General features: G+C 42.8%; 2 protein-coding genes and 1 long non-coding RNA gene across 4 annotated transcripts; 1 reads left to right on the top strand and 2 right to left on the bottom strand.

The window, feature by feature from the left end:
- The first annotated feature begins 352 nt into the window (after positions 1-352).
- On the top strand, positions 353-7777 carry LOC107277641 (protein GAMETE EXPRESSED 2). Its single transcript, XM_015796001.3, has 15 exons — positions 353-1239; positions 1626-1952; positions 2705-2905; positions 3482-3561; positions 3629-3767; positions 3932-4258; positions 4393-4514; positions 5013-5233; positions 5317-5544; positions 5647-5882; positions 6005-6237; positions 6569-6722; positions 6830-6975; positions 7103-7194; positions 7378-7777. The coding sequence occupies exons 1-15, from the start codon at positions 486-488 to the stop codon at positions 7478-7480; spliced, it is 3363 nt and encodes a 1120-aa protein (XP_015651487.1). The 5' UTR covers positions 353-485; the 3' UTR covers positions 7481-7777.
- Positions 5006-8023, bottom strand: LOC112936460 (uncharacterized). 2 transcript variants are annotated; one of them, XR_010735224.1, is made up of 3 exons: positions 7934-8023; positions 5724-7640; positions 5006-5408 (listed from the first exon to the last, which is right to left on the bottom strand). It is a non-coding gene; the product is annotated as an uncharacterized lncRNA (long non-coding RNA). The 2 variants fall into 2 exon arrangements; XR_003238667.2 differs by lacking the exon at positions 5006-5408 and having other exon boundaries at positions 5505-7640.
- Positions 8024-9700: 1677 nt separating this feature from the next.
- On the bottom strand, positions 9701-15351 carry LOC4347105 (uncharacterized). The gene is made up of 13 exons (XM_015795852.3): positions 15176-15351; positions 14881-15033; positions 14624-14760; positions 14378-14527; positions 13877-13978; positions 13387-13551; positions 13090-13200; positions 12884-12981; positions 12556-12679; positions 12238-12327; positions 11784-11828; positions 10598-10918; positions 9701-10154 (listed from the first exon to the last, which is right to left on the bottom strand). Exons 1-13 carry the CDS (start codon positions 15258-15260, stop codon positions 10125-10127), a joined length of 1611 nt encoding a protein of 536 aa, XP_015651338.1. The 5' UTR covers positions 15261-15351; the 3' UTR covers positions 9701-10124.
- Between the last annotated feature and the right edge of the window lie 5043 nt (positions 15352-20394).

Below are 20394 nucleotides of genomic sequence, written 5' to 3'. Positions count from 1 at the left end.
AACTTAAGGTGCCACAAAGGCACAGAGGATGAAATTTTCCCATCTTCAAATTGTTGATGGCCAAGGCATGGACACTAGCCCACTGTCTACGACCCTGTTTGATTCTCCAACAAGGATGAAAATTAAGTGCGCACGTAAAACAAGAAAAGTCATTAGCACATGGTTAATTAAATTTTAATTATTAAAAACTTGAAAAATAGATTTATTTGATTATTTTTATATCAACTTCTATGTAGAAAGTTTTCACGTGAAACAACACTATTTAGCAGTTTAAAAAACGTGCTAAGGGAAACCACCTTGCAGTTGCAGTCTTGCAGAGTTGCAGTTGCAAAAACTTGCAGGCCGATTGCCGCCTTGCAGTTGCCAAAACTTCTTTGTAAGGGGATGTAGTTGCAGAAACTTGCAGATCAGTAACACCGTCGTCGGAGTTCATCCACCCTGCAGCCCTCCACGTCCTTCCACACCGGCCAAGAACGCCGGCCGCCATGGGCTCGCCGCGCTCGTCCTTGCCTCCTCTCTGGCTTCTCCTCCTCTGCGTCGTCGCAGCAGCACGGCGCGCGTCGATGGCGCGGGCGCAGCAGCCGATGCCGCCGTCGTTCGCGTTCAGTTGGCTCGACTACAGGTCGTCGTTCGTCGCCGGCGACACCGCGGTGATCAAGATCACGCCGCTCGACCTCCCGCCCGGGGACGAGGCGCGGCGGTCGCTGTCGTTCACGGCGACGGTGAACGGCAGGCGGGGCAACAGCACCTACATCGCCGACGTCGCGGCGCACCACGCCGGCGAGCCGGCCGCCTGGAACATCACGTTCGTGCCGCTGCGCGCCGGCGACTTCGTCGTGCTCGTCGGCGAGGAGCGGTTCGGCGTCGCCGAGTCGACGCTCGAGTTCGCGGTCGCCGCCGCCGGCGTGCACCCGTCGGCGTCGCTGGCCTCCTGGACCTACTCCGGCGCGTGCGTCGCCGGATCGAAGGCGTCCGTGTCGGTCGCTCTCAGGGACGCGTTCGGCAACGGCGTCGCGCGAGGGGCCGACATGCCCGGCGGCAATGGCAACTTGAAGGTGTCGGTGTCCCGTAGCAATGGCGCCATCGTGGAATTCAAGGATTTTCGGTACAATGGATGGGCGGAAGATGGACGCATCAGCCTTGAGTTTGTTCCGGTTGTTGCTGGAGCATTCCTTGTCCGGGTTCAGAGCGATGACAACACATTGCGTGGTTCGCCATTGTTACTGACCGTCAATCCAGGTTAGCGCCAGTGCTACTTATTCAGTTTCTCAAAGTATTTTTTTTAAAAAAAAATAATTGACAATAGAACTCATGGTTTAGGGGAGCTTAAAATTATGAGAAGCAGCGGATTTGTAACCAGTTTTGAGAATCTATAAATACCGAGTTTTCCAACTTCTGACTTCTAGTTCATTTACATATTGCAAAATTTGAGTAAAAATATGTGTTGTTTGGGAGAGTTGGAGATTATGTGATTATGTATTTGACCAAATTATTTGTATGTGGCGAGAAATACAATTCATAATTAATTTGTGGTAGTATATTATGCTGGAAATATATGCTAGCGGTCAGATGCATAATTTTGTGGGGATTTGAGTAATTTAGTTAACTTTATCAACTTCTTTCAGGCCCTGTTGATATAGCTAAAAGCACATGCAGCTGGAAGTATGGGACTAATGTATTGCAGATATTTTCCAAGCTGGAGATTTTCATACATCAGAAGGATTATTTTGGAAATGCTGTTCCAGATATCCATCCATTTGATGCTAGAATAGTTAAACGAGCCACAAATTTGTCTGTCCCGGTAGCAGATCTACTGATTGAGGTTGTGGACGATGGAACTCGGCTGCTCTCTTTCAAAGCTGTGGATCCTGGAGAGTTTGTTCTCACAATTTTCGATCCTAAGCTGAACCAAAAGATCTCCAACATGGACTACGTGTATAATGTTTTTGTAGGTAATTTTCTTCTGCATTTTGTGATGTTCAACATGGTGTACATTTTTTATAGAGTGAATTTCAGAAACCCCTAGGTTTTGGGGCACCTATAATATAACACAGAACTCTAGGTATTACAATTTGTTTCGAAGAACCCTAAGTTTTAGGGCAAAATGTTTCAAGAAACCTCATGTTTAAGCTTATATCATCGCTTTTGGCTAATATATTTATGCATAATAATTGAAAAAAATAATACGAGATATTTCTGAGTATATATAAATGCTAGCCTCATTTTAACGAGCATAGGTCATGGGTAGTATGATTGTTTATAGGTATAAATAATATGTTATGTGCCATTATCAATGAGGTTATGTTGCGTTTTTATCAATTGTGCAACTCAAGAGTGAGGAAAAAGATAAATTATATAGGATGAGATGTGTATTTGGTGCTTAAACATATACTAAAAATCATATATAATATTTAAATTATGAGTATTTGAGTAAATATGGGGTTTCTTGAAACATTTTGCCCCAAAACATGGGGTTTCTCAAAACAAATAGTAGAACTTAGATGTTTGTGTTATAAGTACCTCAAAACCTAGGGTTTTATGAAATTCACTCTTTTTTATATGGTGATTTTCTTATCAGTAGAGTCTGGTTTGCTACTTGTTTAGTCATGATTTAAGAGGTTGCTACTGTTTTTTTTCTCAATATTCAACTATCCGTTTGCTAATTAATCACAAAACTAACTCTTCGTTAGTTCAATCTGAACAGGGTATTGCGATGGTTCAAACAGTTTTGCTAATGGATCTGGTTTAGCACATTCAGTTGCCGGTTCAGTGTCACATTTTATGGTTTACCTGCAGGATCACTATAGCTATCCTTCCCCAATTGAATCCGCATGGCTGAAAGTACAGATTTTGAGTAAAAATGGTGCTAGTGTAAATTCAACCATATCTCCAGGAGAATTAAATGGTAATGCTATCAAACCATTTGATCTTATATTTTTCTAGAAAAAAAAGTATTTTTCTGACCCAATATGGCATCCGTATGTTTAGGAAAATCAAGATATGTTACTCTTGACTAATATTAAACTAGTAATTTATATGTTTAGTGTCACAAATGTAATATATTTATATTTGAAAGTACTTTGACACGATGTTAACTCTGTAGATGATGATAATATATTACTCTCTCTCCATCCACAAAAGTTAGACATATTTCACATTTAAGTTTTTCCAAATAAGTTGTTCCGGCCTATTTGTAGTCTTTATGCATTCGAGACTTAAATGAAGAGATAAATTAAATGTTTAATTAGAACCCAAGAAGTCATCTAAATACTCATTAGTTGCATGCTTACATTCACTCCTTGATTTTGTAACATCCAAAATGATTTAATTTTTTCTTGGTCTTAGTGACAAAAGTAATAGGTGTAACTTTTGTGGATGGATGGAGTATGAAAGAATCAAAGAAGTTAATACCATGTAAAAAACTAACACGCCTAATTTTAGGACATAAGGAGTATGTTCTAACAACTAAATTTATTTGCAGAGGAAACATTTGTGGGAGGACATTTCAGTACATTTGTGGGAGGACATTTCAGTGGAGGACCTACTGGCCATCAGGAAAAAGTACTATTTCTCTGCCTCTTTTGATTGTTTATTGACATGGTTACTAAAATACACTCTGTGTCCTCAGATTATTGCAGGAAACATGCGACCAAATAGTTTTAATGTTTCATATACTCCTAAATTTGCTGGGGAGTATGAAATTTGGGTTCAGTGTGGGAACATAGTGATAAACAGTGGAAATCCCTATAAAATGACAGTTTCCACAGGTTTGATACCTCTTTTGTATATTTTTAGTAATTCAATTTCATATTGATGTGATTCAGTAGACATTTGCAATTCCAATGATTACATCACATCTTACCTTAACTTGCAGCTCAAAACAACCAATTTCAGGATGCTAACTATCCATATGACATTTTTCTACTTGCAGGTGTAGTTAGCACCGATTTATCAACAGTTGTCACGTTCGTTCGTAAAGTCAAAACTTCAGTCCACAATGAAGTAGTTGTTCAACTTGTTGATCCATTCATGAATCCAATGATACACTTGGCATCAAAATTGAGGATTCAGCTAACCTCTGCAGATAGTACAACCCCTATGAATGCGCCAAGCTTCACCGCAGGGGAGTTTGTTGACAACAAAGATGGATCGTATACTACTTATTATGTGGCGAAAAATACCGGTTTATATAGAATTTGTATTCAGTTTGAGGATGCACAACTGAAACCTTGCCCATTCGAAGTGCATGTTGTTCAAGGTAACATTTCAGTTGGTCAGATGAGATTCATAGTTAAATTCAAAAAAAAATCATAGAAAAATTTGAGCATCAATACTTCTGTTTAATTGTTAAATAGCTATGATTAGCTGAAAAAAAAAACATATCTCATGCAGATGAAGACTTCTCCACGGTTCAAAACGATATAATTTCAGTACGGGAGAATGAATCTGTTTCCTTTGATGTATTGTCAAATGACTACATTGCAGGAGGCCAAGCTGTAGTTAATTTTTATCCGGTAAGCCCATGCCGTCAACTAATTCCCCAGATCAGCCCCAAAACTATCTAAGAACCACCCAAGGGTCTTTCGGCTAGCTTCACAAAGTGGTGAGCTTTTCGAAGCCATACCCTTTCTAATTATTTGATATTAGGTCATTCCCTAATATTCGCGTCTTTTCAGCCCCAAAACTATCTATAACTTCTTAGTGATAACCACAAAATTTTCTCATGCGATATATTAGTCTTGTACATGTTAACACTTTAACAACACAACTTATAATATACTACAAATCTAGCAAAAAAAGTCTTTTAATATGTGGATCGGAGTAATATTCCAACTTAAAATATACTATAAATCTAGCCAAAAAAAAGTCTTTTAATATGTGGATCGGAGTAATATTCCAGTTACTTCATCATGCCATTACTTAATTTCACCAATTCGATTTCATGATAACCTTGTTTTTTTTTAAAAAAAAAACAAGGAATTCATGATAACTTTGTGCCTACCTTTTTGAAGCCGCTTCATGGGTCAGTCCTACAATACAATCAAAAAAAATTTAGGTACACACCTTTCGAAGGATTCTTTGGAAATGACACATTTTGGTACATAATATTCGACAAGCATGACAACATTGCATACGGCACAGTGTTCATATCAGTTCTCTGCAGACCACCCCAGTTTATTTCTTTACCCCAACAGCTACATGCTACTGAAGACACGATTGCCCCACAATTCGGGTAAATAGCTGTTTCTCCCGACCTATCATCACTTCTTTTGTTTGGATTTCTGAACTAATCACTTGCTGATATGTTTTGGGCAGTGGGTTTCCAGGGATTAAGATAGCATATTCAGATGCAGCAGAAAATATCTCTGTTATGCTACAAGCGCAGTCTGGAAATGTGTCTCTTGCTCCTATGCCAATGAAATTTCATCAGACATCATATGACGTACTTTCAATCAGCACAGGAGATAGATATGGCAAAGATTTGATATTCAACGGAACAGTCGAAGCAATAAATGGAGCGCTACGATTTGTTAAGTATATCGGGTAGTAATCAAGAATCTGAATCTTCCTAGTCTTACAAGGATTTATTTCACAAGGGTCAATATAGTTGTTTACTAATGATCATAATTCTATCACCATGTGCAGAAACGAAGACTTCTATGGAAATGATATTATAAAGATTTATGCCATGAGCAGGAGTGGAAGAGAAGATGCTCAAGTACCCATTTTCGTAGAGCCAATCAACGATCCACCAGTTATATTAGCTCCAGAATCGATTTTCTTGGGTGGGAAAAAATCAATTGAAGGATATCAAATCTTTGACAAACAAAGGGATCCATTTGAGTCCTCCATTGTTGAACCAGATCTTCAGAGTTTCCCAGGTACTTCATCACCTCTTTCTATTATTGGTAGATGAGGAATATCATGCTTACTTTGACATGTAACTGTTGTTCTTTGGCCTTTCAGATTAACTTAGCTCGCTTTATTCTCATTCGTTTTGCAGGGAACAAGTCCCATCTTCAGCTGGTTCTCTCATTAGAAGTTCATGAAGGAGCTCTCATGGTAACCTTGACAGCTGGTATCGTCGCCACTGCAGAGGTGAAGATTGAAGGGAACAACTGTTGGCAGCCCCTTCAGACTTCCAGTGCTGATCGCATAGTCCTGAGAGTAGCTGGTATCAGGTTCCGTGGGAGTGTCTCTGATTGCAACAATGCAATGCAGCGGTTGTTCTACCAGGTAAATATTTTATCTTCTCTGGTCACTTCATTAGTTCATTCCATGAATTATTTGTCTCCTTTCTTGAGTGAATATGTTGTTCCTCGGCCAGGTAAATTATGCAGTCCGTTGCATAAGTCATAGGTGTCTTTGTAATTGCATATCTGTTACTGCACTTCAGGAAAGCTAAACTTTTCAGACAATCCAAATGAACTGCTTTTTGGAAAGATTGAATTGGTGCCTGACTTTGTGAATGATTACCTAAGTGTTCAGACTAAAATGGTATATTTCATGCCCCACAGGAGATTAGGAGAATGTTCAGACTAAAATATGGGTTATGTTTCTCTTTCAGGGTCGAAGCAATGAAACAACCTTAGTTATTATTGTAAATGACCTGGGATACTTTGGATGCTACCCAGACTGTTCAATGAAATCAGGGACGCCATTGTCCACCATAAAGACCATTCGTCTACTCATAAGGAAATCTGTGAAGTCAAGAGATCTTTGTAAGTGTCCATGCTGGTGGTTTTTGTGTTTAGCACAACCTTCTGCACTAGATGTCTACATCCACCAAATTGTACTGACCATTTCTCCGTGTTACAAATACTTTCAGTGTTGAGAACAGCCTTAACAATTGAGCTATCCCTTGGGTGTGTTCTTCTGTATTACATCTTAAAATGCATCTGTGCTCTCAAAGGCAAGGGAAAAAATCACAACAAGAAGACACGTAAGCTGAAGAAGACCGCGTCTCATCAAAATGTGAGTACATTTCTTTCTGAAACTTTCACCAGCTCACCAGGATCTGCATATCCTTTTTTTTTTATCCTTTCCATCTACAAACTTTCGGAGAATTTATTTTGCCCATGTTCTTCTGCAATGTGAAAAGACGAGCACCTCATCGTCAGATGATGCTGGATATTTGTCTGCACCTGCTACCGTGCTCTCCTCAGGTGGAAACAGATCCAGTTTACGGAAGAGGTAAGGAGTGTGTGTAGGCACGTTTCATGTTCAGAATTTTGTGCTGTTCATTCTAGCATCAGCAGAGTATAGACTTCAGATTTCGCAATTTGCTGCTAGGCACAACATGATAACAAAAGATCCCATGAATCATCGGTGCGTGATTGAATTTGTGTCTAACTGCCATTTATTTTGGATACTCAGGTCACCTCGGTCACGCAGGCAGGAACTGGAGCTGCAGCCGTTAACTATGTCCAGAAACAATGGAGATCAAGATGACCAGCTTGCAGAACACAAGGACAAGTAGCACTTCTGCTCGCTCCAATCAAGCTCCATTTGCTCAATGCCCACCATAGAATAACATTTCTCTGGTTGGTCAGGTTTCCAGTTGATCAGATCTAGAGAGTATAAGCAGTTTAGCTAGCTTTAAAGTAGCTTTAGACTCATTTTCTGTTCTTATCCATTATCTAGATGTCAAGAAAAAAGAAACAGGAAGCACTTTTCTTAGTTTGACAGATGCCAAGCGAAATCCCCTCAGATTAAACAATAGCTTACCTCTACATGAACAGAATCAAATCAAATAAAATTTTCTATTTGTCATGAACTCATATTTACCTGAATCTCTAATATTTCTATTTGGTGAAATTTCTAATGTTTACCTGAATCTCGCGGTGACCCGGCCGGGGAGTGAACCGCTACCGGACACACATAGATCGATTTTCGCTACAACGGATGGAGGTTGAAGAAGAACAGATCGTACCTGATCGCCGAAGCCTTGGTCGGCGGCGGCCACTCTGGGTCGCCGTCGCCGGCTCGCCGTGGAATGAGTTTGCTCGAGGCCATGGCGGCCGGAGGTCTGGAAGTGAGGGACCTGTATGAAACGTACCCGTCGACGCTGCTGACTCTCGAATCTAGGCCGCCCATGTTAGATCGGACGGTCAGTGAATGGGTTGATTGAGTGAGGAAATGGCCTTGAGCTGAAAATATAAAAGCAAGTAAAATAAATTTAAAGATTTAAATGTTTGCGATATTCTAAAGCTAACCTAAGGCCTTGTTTAGTTCCCAAATTTTTTTTTCCCAAAAACATCACATTGAATCTTTGGCACATGCATGACGCATTAAATATAGGTAAAATGAAAAGAGAGAGACTATAGAACGAGATCCCGTTAGAACGGTATATTTTAAGTGACTCCTCTCATTTCTTTCCGTGAGCTTCCAGGTGGGTTCCCCTATAATAGAACCTAGTACCTTAGTACCAGCTGGTACCTGGTACCTTTAGTACCAACTGGATATCAATTGGTACATGGTACCTTGGTACCTAGGTATCATAAATACCTAGGTACCTGATACCTAGTACCTTAGTACCGACTGGTACCTAGGTACCATGCCTGATACTTGTGGGTACCAGGCCTGATACTGAGGTATCACGACTGATACCTGATGGAGAAGACCATGGCGCGGACGTAGAAGGTGGTGAGGTCGGTCGGAAGTCCTCGGCGACGTGAGGTGGAGGCAGAGCAGGGGTGACCGGCGGCGGCTGTTCGCTGTCCCCGACGACGGCAATAGCCTAGCGTGAGCGCCATGCCTAGCCGATGAGAAGACCGACGAGGGCAGCGAGCCAGAGAGGCGCAGCAAGGGAGGTGAGCTTGAGGGCGACCTCACCGAGGCCGCGCCGTCGTCATCCTCCTCGGCCGTGGGAGACGACGACGATGACCCCTTCCTCTCGACTGGCTTCGTCTCCACCTTCTCAACCTTCTCCCGAGAGAGAGAGAGACTGGAGGGGAGAGGGAGACAGAGGGGAGTGAGGTGGCACGAGCGCCTGTGCGCGTCGTCGCCGCCGCCACTAACGGCGCAGGTGTCAGTGGAGGAGGAGGAAGTGGCGGTGGTGGGGACGACGACGACGACGTCACGCCAGCATGGTCGAAGTGCAAGGTGCTTACCCGGCACCTGCGAGAAGAAGGATGGCGACGGAGGCAGAGCGATCGGGTGTATGAGAATACGGGTGGATGAGGATGAGAAAGCTATCATGTCCCCACAGGATAGCGTGGACTAGTTTTTCTAAAATGAAAAATTAATTGCACAATTTGTATGAAAATCACGAGACGAATCTTTTAAGCCTAATTAGTCCATGATTAGCCATAAGTGCTACATAACCCACCTGTGCTAATGAAGGATTAATTAGTCTTAATAAATTCGTCTCACGGTTTCCAGGCTAGTTATGAAATTAGTTTTTTCATTCGTGTTTAAAAACCCCTTCCGACATTCGGTCAAATGTCCGATGTGACACCCAAAAATTTTCTTTTCGCGAACTAAACAAGCCCTAAGTGGTGGCATTTTATCAACTGCAACAGGAAGATGGCAGTGGCTTACTGGCATACCATCTAACATTCACTGCAACAACAATGTGGCATTTCGTTGTTACAAGTTCATACTACCTCAGAAGTCAGAAGCTGTCAAATTCAAATACTGTATATGTTTATCCATTCCTTGCTTGCTGATCATTCAAAAGAAGCTTGAAGGAAAAGGATTACCCATAATTTGGGAGATTTTACTGTTAACGGAATACGAATCATGTGTGTTTTACATATCTCATCCAAAAGGAGAATAGAACAATGAGAAACAAGATGGATGATTGGAAAACAATTCTTATTAGCAACCATCATTTGGTTGGTTGTTTAGTCCTCTGGATGTCTTGGAAACAGAAAACCACGCCTGTCAGACCGAAATCATCCTCAAATAACGGTACAGAACATAACAACCATCACTTCTCTTCTGTCAATCGCAGCACTAGCCACATCTTGCTGAGTTGGCGCCACGTATGTTGGGTTGGGTGTACCCAAGCTTTATTCATCAGCTAACCAGATGCAGTGGCATGGCAGTTCATACTCTCGGGTCGGACACAGAAACCATAATGGGTGTTACGGTTCTCCATCGGAAATGGATAGAATGAGCTACGAGCCACTGAACAAACTCGCTGGGACCTATAACATGGAATGTTCAAAAAGCATCAGCACGTGGTACTCGATATTTCAATACATCAGCAATTCAGCATGCATATTAAATATACTTGGATAAAAATGGTGGAGCTATTTGGCTGGTGAATTCAAGTGTTCAGTTTCAATGGATTTTTCTAGCTTGCTGCCGTCCAAAGAGTAAATTTCTTTTCTTATTTTGACTGAAAGAGTAAATTCCATTAAGATAGGAGAAAATAAAACATACAAACAGTATAAGAAGTTACCAAATGTTATGGATCCCTATATTTATCGAAAACAGTATGCATTGTATTTCTTGAGCAGTAAAAATTAAAGACCAAGCTTCAGTTTGAAAATAACCAAATAAAATAATCATAAGAGTACCCGTTATTGAAAGTTTGAAACTAATCAGGTGGATATAAATACCACATATGGGAGGAAATATAAGCTACCTTCGCATTATGTGGCATTATCTTTATGTCATGAGGTGGATGGAGCCATGATTCAGGGGCATATGACAAAAAATTCTCAAGCTTGCTGGTGTAAATATCTGCATATTGATGGATGTGATAAGCAAACGATGATTCCCTTCCAGTATCTGTAAGGAAGGTTGCACCAAAAGAGCTATTGAAAAGATCTCGCATCGCAGATCGACATTGACGCCTTTCTGCATTCAACTCATCAAGCAATGCTCGGTAAACTTGTCCTTTCTCAGTGCTAACCACAGTTGCATGAACTTTCCCAAGTAGATCATGTATTATACTTAATTTTGCCTGCAGTGTAAGACTAGTTAAAGCAACCTGACAAAGCATCCATGTAGATGGAAAATCATGGACTGTCACAATATATTGATAGAGGAACCAAATCATACAAACTGGTAAACAAAGAGAATACCATCCTTCTGTAGGACGAAAGTTGTGGTGCAAATGATTGTCTGTGTATCGTATTTTATGAGCTGGTAGGAACGTAGGGTGGATATATTTAAAGATTTATCACCCTTGCATGCCCAAGTGCCTTATTTACTACTCCCTCTGTCTCAAAATACAGCTACATATTCCCTTTTTTCAAGAGATTAAAGTTGGAGTGTGAAATGGTTGTGTTGAGATGAGACGCATCCATTGTGGTGCTTCCAAATCTCCCAAGCAACAAGGATGATAAGAGAGTTAAGGTCTTTTCTATGTTGCTTATAGATACCACCAACTAGAGGAAAACGTTTCACTGATAGTTGGGGAGTCAAAGCTTGCAGCCCAAATTTTTGGACAGCAAACCAAACCCCCCTTGGCAAAAGCCAAAAACACAAGAAACCAGACTGTTTTGGGCAGATTCTTCTATTTGATCACACAAGGGAGGTATGGTAGTCATTATAACAGCACTTTTTACACACTAAAATAAACACTTGTTTTTAGAACATGTAGCATTTTTCTCACAAACAATTTCAGTAAAAAAATAATTGCCCTACATATATTATATGGTAATACAAGGTTTTATACTTTGTTTTTCATAATTTTAATTTAAACGGATTAACATTTTCAATTTCTAATCTGGCTTAATTGTACTGGACAACATATTGATTTGCACACTCCTTCTATGGAAATTAAGTTACATTTTCTAAATATGAGAGGCGATGATAGTATATACCTGTTGGAACCGGTAGCTGTCACCATTCTGGATTTCTATTTCATCCTGAAGTGATAAAGATAGAACTTTATACACAGTACAACATGTAACTATATGTATTGGATGGACATGTAATGTTAATTCGTCAAGAGAATCAAAGAGAATTATTCAGATCTTTCACTTTAAGTACAAACTTCAAGCCATGTAACATCTTATCCCAAATTATTCAAGGTCAAGACCATCAAAGGGTTGGTAATTAGAACTTCCTGTTATATTATGTTTTATTTTAATATATTTCTTAGTTTAAAATGAGTTATCATCAGCACGCGACTTCTTTAGTACCAACAGGGGTCAAGATTCAAGAAAACCTAAGAGGTTACTAGTCAATCTTGGTGTTAAATTAACGAAACTTGAATTTAACGCACTCCTTTCTAGTGTATTTAGACGTAAATCCCAACAAAAAGAAAAGGTCTACCTCAAGTTCACGAATTACAGCAGCTGTTCGCCAGCCAGCTTTTGCAGGCCCTCTCAAGTCACTGAGAAGATGATCACCAAAGTATATAACCTAAAGCATGGCCAAAACATCTTGAGATGATAGACTTGAATGGAAAATTTCCTTACTTCAGGAGGTGCATATGTTTAATATGAAAATTAGTGTGTTCGATAAAGGAAATTAATATCACTGTGGACAGAAAGGTTAATGGAAAATAATATCACTGTGGACAGAAAGGTTAATGATAAGCAGAAATGGAAATAAAAAAGAATGAAAAAATGATGTGGGTTCCAAACAAACCTCTGGGCCTCTCCACTTTGTAATCTGCAGAAATGATTTTAAGCAACCGTGATAATAAACTTCATTTGGCAGAAACTTGTCAACTGCAGTAAAAGCTAGTGTATCCTTTTGAGTGTCATATACCCTATGAGTAACCAGAAGATATTATTAAGAATACATAATTATTGGAGTAGACACAGTAAGAACACTTTCTTGTTAATCAACCATTAAAGGTTAAGCAACAATAATACTGATTACAGCAGTGGAAATGGTAAATGAAACCATTAACTCCATAATTTTGCTAAGTATTGAATTCATTTCTTGTTTCTTTCGAAGAATGGAGATCTACCTGAATGGGTGGTCTGAATTATAGAAAGTCGGTTTATTTGCCTGCGCAATGACAACGTCAAAGAGCTCCCTCCAGGAATTCCCATCAAAATGCTCATCCTGTTCAATCAAATAATTGACAAGTCAAATCAAAATGTATGAGTGAACAAAATGATGGCCTTATGAGAAAGATTTGCCATATTACAAGGACGATCAATTAGAAAGGACCTCAAGCAAGTAGCTCATTCCTCCATCCACAAAGTAGAAAGGTGAGTTGGTGAGAAGAAATAGGTTTTTCCCCTTCTCTCTTAGCATCTTTAAGAAACGGAAGACCTGGCTCTGTGGGTCACATAGAAGGCAATGGTCTCAGAGAGTTGCATTGGTGAACGAATATCATTGAATAAACGAAAGTCAAAAGGCAAGAATGTTAAAGCACTGCTCTGCAAAAATAAAAAATAATTAGAAAAAAGGCAAATGCAGGGGAGGGGGAAAGGCAATATGCTTAGAAGAATATTTGTAATGTACATTTTTTATCAGATATTTCTGAGGCTCCGAAAGAATTTTCCTGTGAATCAGACCACTTCTGTGGACATGCTGAATCGATTGGTTTACGTCTTCATATACATAGGATGCATCAAACTCCAGCCTGGCATCTACAAAGTGCTGAACTATATCAGCAAGAAGGCATGCCTGTGAAGATTAGGAACAGTTGAAAATCCAGTTAAATTTTGTGATACAGTCTCACAGTGATTCTATGAAATAAACAAATTATGTGACATTTCAATGGTACATTTGAGTGAATTATAACTCTCAATGTTGTTACATGATACAACAATGGATAGAAGAGCGCAAACATCTAGGCAAGGGGGTTGAAAACTGAAAGCCACACTACTTAGTCCACAAAATTCTAGTAGGGCATTGATAGTACTTTCCTAATCCAGAAGTGAAAGACTACAACATGAATAGAAGATAATAAAGTAAATGTGAGAGGAAGTTTGGATCGATTCAAAAGTACCTCACTAAAACAGAAGACATCCATTAGCCCAACAAGCTGGCGAGCTTGATCTCTGCCAATATGCCGTGTGCCATAGAGTTCTTTTATCTCACTCAAACTCAGCTGATCAAGAAACATACTGATAAGAATCAGTAAGTCATTGACAAAAAAAAAGACATTTTCCATAATGTAAAGCTTTGGCTGAAGACAATGGCAGGCATGAAAAACATTTTCCATAATGATGAATAAACTACTATGGGATTTTTTAAGGAGAGGGTCCCATATCTACCATCGACTCAAAACAGTGTGCGCACAGAAATATCAAATAACCCCGGGGCCAGAGACTTTCAGATCAATGAAAGACTAAAGGAGAATTCAGCTCTCAATATTCTGTCTGGATCAGCTTGAATTCAAAAGTCACCCAGTACAAGGCAACCAATCACTAACATAATTATAAGATTATATTAAGAAAATACTTATTTACATTTGAACATAAAAAATATGAATGAGTGAATGTATCACCTTATGCCGCCCAAAGAAGCAACCATCTGGTTCGATAGACCCGAAAAAATCAAGCTTCAAAAGGCAACCTTTTAATCTGTCATAATAGAGCCCCCTGATGGGAAAGCCGTGGTCATACTCATACTTCAAGCAGCTCTCCGGATACTTCAACTGCACAAAACATCAGCCGCTCACAACCCACAACAGCGTGACTCATGCAGAAGACTGGAAAGGCCAGTAAGCCACTAAAGCCACGAACAATCAAACCTCATTGACCAAGTGCTTCTTGGCGAGATCGTAGATCAAGCACTGCAGGTGCTCGGAGTAGTGGGACAGCGTGTAGTCATAGTCAAAACCATAGACTTGCAGGTCATCCAGTTTGACGTTCTTGTTCACATAAATGCCTGAAAACCCAGCAAAGGCGAACCAAGCAACATCCCCCAAGCACGGATTCAAGAACCTTATTTTTTTTCATACAGCAAGAAGAAGCGGATGCGGATAGTAAAAAGAACAAACACTGAGACCTTGCGGGTTCATCTTGGCCATGTCCTTGATGGCGACGGGGATGCTGAGGTAGTTCCGCTTGGCGTCCTCGAACTCGCGGCGGATGCGCTCGATCTCGTCCTCCCCCGCGCCGGACCCGAGCGTAGTGGAGAGCGTGGACAGCGCGCGGAGACCTGCAATACCAAGCCACCCCCCACACCAACCGATCATCAGCGCCACCGCCGCGTCGGCATTACGTCGAACGCCTCGAAGGCAGAGAGAGAGAGAGAGAGAGAGAGAGGAACACAGCAAGCAGAGCAGCCGAGCTAGTAGTACCCTGCAGGGAAGAAGAGTGCCGCGCCCTGGACACCGCCGGCGAGAGGAGCCCCGCGGACAGCAGCCGGAGCCGCGCCGCCGCCATCGCGCTCGGTCGGTCGGCGGCTGGAGGGGAGGACGAAGGCGGGAGACGGCGACGGCCGGCTTTTCCTAGGCGAAAGGTGGGAAAGTGATGTGGGGAATCTGCCACGTGGGGCCCACCTGTAAGACCTGCCGTCTCGCCGACTCGTGGGCCCCAGGAGGGCACAGGCCCTTGCAGTTGCAGCCTATCTCGTGTGGCCTCGTGCTCGGTGTTTCCCCGTGGGCGCCCACCGCTACGCTTTCCACCGGCGAATCCGCGAAAAGGCCCGGGAAAAACCAGACGTTGCGGCCCATAAGCGCGATGCGGCCCATAGCCATAGCGCTCGCGTGCACGGCCCGGACTCGCGGTCTCCCGGGCCGCCGGTGGAGATATAGCTCGACGCAGTCGACGGCCTACTGAAGTCCGCGAGACAAATGCGGCTGGAAAGCCCAAAAGTGTTGATGGTACTCCTTCCTCTTTCTTTTTACAAGGCGTATAATAGCGTTTCAAAAGTCAAAGTTTGTGAACTTTTGCCATTAATTACTTATAAATTATACGTATATTTGGCATTAAAAAAAGATGTAAATAGAGTTATCTCTCTTCATTTCATAATAAATAAACCTAATACGGGATGTGACACTGCTGTCTATGGGACTCCTCCCTTTAGTGGTGTCCCTAGCTTGTTCAGATTAGTTCCCTTAAATCAATTATTGGATATATTTTTAATATTATATTTATTTAGTGTTAAAAATTATTATATTTTTTTATAAATATTGTACAAATCTAAAACAACTATAATATGAAGGGGTACGTCTCATGCAAACAAACGGAGGGAGTGTATTCTAGATTGTGCGCATGCATGTTTCATCCAGATAATTGGGTTCTATTTGCATTGACACGCGGGGTGCGGATCCAATATAGGAGCACGTGAAAACTATGAGAGCCCCACAAAAATTCTACTAAAATTTTTTACTATATATAAATAAAAAAAGGAACTATAGCTATATCTAGTTGATCGACCCACTACTATTTCTATTTGGGTGACACGATAATCTATCTACGCTTGGCTATCTAGCTGATCGATCGCCAAGCCCAACAAGTCCGCGCCTACCACGCGTACGTACTGACACGCATAGCATGCATACAACGCGGGCCTGTTATTTCCCAACCAGTTTTTCCCAGAAACATCGCATCGAATCTTTAGACACATTTATGGAGCATTAAATATAGATTTTTAAAAAACTAATTGCAAAGTTAGAGGATAAATCACGAGACGAATCTTTTGAGCCTAATAGTCCATGATTAGCCATAAGTACTACAGTAATCAACATGTGCTAATGACAGATTAATTAGACTCAAAAGATTCGTCTCGCGGTTTCCATGCGAGTTATAAAATTAGTTTTTTTATTCGTGTCCAAAAACCGGTTTCCATGCGAGTTATAAAATTAGTTTTTTTATGAGACACACAAAACTTTTCTTTTCGCGAACTAAACAGGATTCAATCATGCATCTAAATCCAATCCAGCAGTCCGTACATACTGACGGGAACCGGATGGTCGAGTGATCAACTGTGACTGCAAGTCTGCAACAAATAACCAAATTACGAGACGTATACGTACTCATGGTCTTCGGGAGTCAACAGTCCATCGGTTCCGGTCAACATATAAAACAACTACATTGAAAACATCTTAAAATTAATTTTGAAAATCTATTAGCTAACCGATGGAGGCTAACTAATCACTCACAGCTGATGATATATGTGCATTGTCGTGACCTATACACACACATGAGGACACATCGATGATCGATCGATCGGTTCACCGGTGCCGCGCGCCGTACGTGCCGGGGCAGGTATGCGTACTACCATATACGCGGATGCGGCCACTAGCAGCTGGATGCGCCCGGCCCATCGAGACCCCGCGCGCGCCTACGTAGCAGCGAGGTGAGGAGGTGTCTCGCGCGCTCGCTAAACTGCATGGACACATGGAAGGCTGAGGAGCCGTGTGGTCAGCACTGGCGCGTGGAGGGCATGCACGGTAGCACGCACGCACGCATCTACTCGTGTAAAGTATAGTGATGCGTTCGCAGCGACCACTCGTTCGGCTAGATGCTCTAATCGTCAAGCTAAAATTATTAGGTGTGTGCTGGCTTTGGAGTTTGGACGTAACTACTACGTGAGATTGATCGGGAGTGCAATTTGATGCAAATTTTACTACATAACATCATGAATTTGTGATTTTAGATCCTTTAGAACACACACGAACACATTTTTGATAAAAAACACTTTCTAAACATTGTTATTTATCAGCGGATATCGCGCCCACTAAAATAATATATTCGTGCTGACAAGGAGATAGGGGGTTCAATTTTATGCGGAGTGATCAAATCGTCCCTCCTTTATCTTCCTCATTCCCTTTTCTTCCTTATCTCATCCTCTATTTCCTCCTTTCTCTCTTCTTTAGTGAGGATTGCGATCCGCGAGCGGTGACGCGACCAGTAGGCAGAGTGTGCGGTGATGATAGGGGTGCACGGAGGAACGGTGACGGTCAGGACGGCGGCAGTGCGTGGACATTGCGCGACGACGTTCACGCCCGAAGCGATGACATCGGCAGTGGCAGTTGCGGCGGAGGACAGGTGAGGCATGGGAGGAGGATGTGGGAAGCACCAACGGTAGCATGTAGTGCATGGCCCGGAGTTGGCGGCAGCGACATCGATTAGCGAGGGGCGACAAGGTGCACGGCATCCAAGGTCGAGTTAGAGGACACGGTGCATGGAGCGGTAGCGACACAAGAAGGACATGGTGGCATAGCAGCAACAGCTCGCCTCGGCCCACGCCGACTAACTCCACTCCTTCCGTGCTCACTGCCGCCGTGCTCTCCCGCTCCACGCAGGGCCACCCGTCGCTCGCCGTGTCCCAGCACTCTGTGCCGGTGCTCCACACCATGCCCTCTCCCCCCTCCCCCCGCAGTCTCTGTTGTCCATGACGTCGTCCTCGTTGCCGCCGCCTCTCCCCAAGCACCACCCGGCGCTGCCACTGCCCTCACAGTCACAGCAACAGTAGCAGCTGCCGCCTCCTCCCGTGGCAGTGAGAGCTCCCCGCGGCAGGCCGTGTCGCCTCAAGGTGCCGCATATCCTGTCCGACTCCAGCGTCGCCAGCCTGGCCCGATCGTCGTTCCGAAATTCGGTGATCTGAGCACTATCGTAGTTGTCAGCGTGAGACTGGGAGAAGATGAGAAATAAGGATGAAGAAGAATATGAGAAGTGAAGTTAGGTTTTTTTTTTGTTTTTTTTTCTTGACCTTTCACGCTATTTATCGCTCATTTTCAACTGAAAATTAATATTTTAATAGGCGTTGTATCCATTAGCAAATAATCACGTTTATAGGGTGTTTTCCCTCAAGAGTGAGTTCATGCGGTATCCTATAGCTAAAACCATGTGTATGTACTCTGTGTGCATGCGTGTCCAATAACTTATACTACAGTAAATTGGTACTGGTAGTAAAATATACTCCCTCCGTCCTATAATACAAGGAATTTTGGGTAGATGTGACACATATTAGTATAAGTGTTCAGATTTATTGTATTAGGATGTGACACATATTAGTATAACTGTCCAAATTTATTGTATTAGGATGTGTCACATTTACCCATTATCTCTTGTATTACTCTCTCCGTCCCAAAATAAGTGCAGTTTTGCACTATTCACGTTCAACGTTTGACCGTTTGTCTTATTTAAATTTTTTTTATGATTGGTATTTTTACTGCTATTAGATGATAAAACATGAATAGTACTTTATGTATGACTAAATATTTTCAATTTTTTCACAATTTTTTTAATAAGACGGACGGTCAAATGTTGGGCACGGATATTCACGGCTACACTTATTCTGGGACGAAGGTAGTATATAGGATGGTGGGAGTAGTAGTCCCTGTCGTTGCACTTTCTCACGGTCAGTCACAGTCAGAGTCTCACACACTTGTGTTGCCGTACGAGCTGCTCTGTTTGCACACTCGTCAACCTGTAACCTGTTTGTATCGAAGCTCTAGCACTAATTAACCAGATGTCCTGATCGGTCGGTGGGCCACTCGTCGCGATGCAACGCAGCACGTGGGGTTCCGGGCTCCGACGTGGGACGACCAGATCGAGGCAGCTCGCCCCCATCCGATCGACCACACGTACGTACGTACGTACGTGACGCCGTGACGACGCGAACACCCACAACCACAACCGCAACCACACAGGACAGCTTCTCCGTTGCCCACACTCCCACAGCCACAGCCACACAGTACACAGCACGAGCACGCATGCGCGCGCGCGCGCGTCACCTCGTCCCATGCTGTGCCGGGGCGTGGCGCGTACGCGCGCGCAGTGCGCCCGGGGGTCACAAACTCACAACGTACACGCAGAGTGTGGGGATCGCGCCGGCCGAGCGATCTCGATTCCGATCCGCGCCGCGTGAGGCCAACGCACCACAACCCACATCGTCACGCGCGGCCGGCCTCTCCCGTGTCCCGTGACCTCTCCCCCCTACGTATTCCGCCTACGATCTCGGCATCTCCCCCCTTTTTCTCTTTCGCCGAAACTTTAGCCGAGCAAGTCGAGCAGCTGCTGGCTAGGTACTCCACTATACTACACACTTTGGTATAGCGAGCGAGCGAGCGAGCAATGAAGCAACGGCTGGGCACGCACTTGTTGCAGAAAAAGGCGAGGCAGAGCCACGCACTCACCGAGTCACCGGGGTGAGTGGGCGCTAGAGGACGATGCCCTCCTCTGATCCCAAGGCTTCCCTTTTCGCCCATTTCCTCTCTTTCCTCCCATCGCAGAATCGATCGATCGATTGGGGCCACGGCTGCATGCGGGGTGACCTTTTTCACTTGTGAGTTGCGACTTTGTGAGCTCCGAAAATTTTGACAGTTTGGCCCTTTGGGAAAATTTATTTCAAGAATAGTCCACACTAAAAACTTATTTTAAAAAATTGAACAGCAATGATGGTAATATCCAACGTTTCAGCACCAGCGAGTGGCGCTAACTTCCTTGCCATCGTGGCCTCTGGTTCGACTTGGCTGATTGATATGGTGAGCGGTAAGTGCAAAGCTTTAACATTGACCTCCCAACCTCAAACGCTGTTGGGTATGGCACTTAGCTAGAACAAATTTAG

The sequence above is a fragment of the Oryza sativa genome, chromosome 9, assembly GCF_034140825.1.
Source record: "Oryza sativa Japonica Group chromosome 9, ASM3414082v1".
In the NCBI taxonomy this organism is placed as follows: Eukaryota; Viridiplantae; Streptophyta; class Magnoliopsida; order Poales; family Poaceae; genus Oryza; species Oryza sativa.
The sequence above is the reverse complement of the archived record's forward strand: the minus strand, read 5'-3'. Positions and strand labels throughout refer to the sequence as shown.

Coding starts and splice junctions, on each gene's coding strand:
- LOC4347105 (XM_015795852.3), bottom strand. CDS start 15,260: ATGGCGGCGGCGCGGCTCCGGCTGCTGTCCGCGGGGCTCCTCTCGCCG. Junction 15,034..15,175: donor GCACTCTTCTTCCCTGCAGG/GTACTACTAGCT, acceptor TTGGTATTGCAG/GTCTCCGCGCGCTGTCCACG. Junction 13,552..13,876: donor ATGTCTTCTGTTTTAGTGAG/GTACTTTTGAAT, acceptor TAATCTTCACAG/GCATGCCTTCTTGCTGATAT.
- LOC107277641 (XM_015796001.3), top strand. CDS start 486: ATGGGCTCGCCGCGCTCGTCCTTGCCTCCTCTCTGGCTTCTCCTCCTC. Junction 5,234..5,316: donor ACGATTGCCCCACAATTCGG/GTAAATAGCTGT, acceptor TGTTTTGGGCAG/TGGGTTTCCAGGGATTAAGA. Junction 5,545..5,646: donor CGATTTGTTAAGTATATCGG/GTAGTAATCAAG, acceptor CACCATGTGCAG/AAACGAAGACTTCTATGGAA.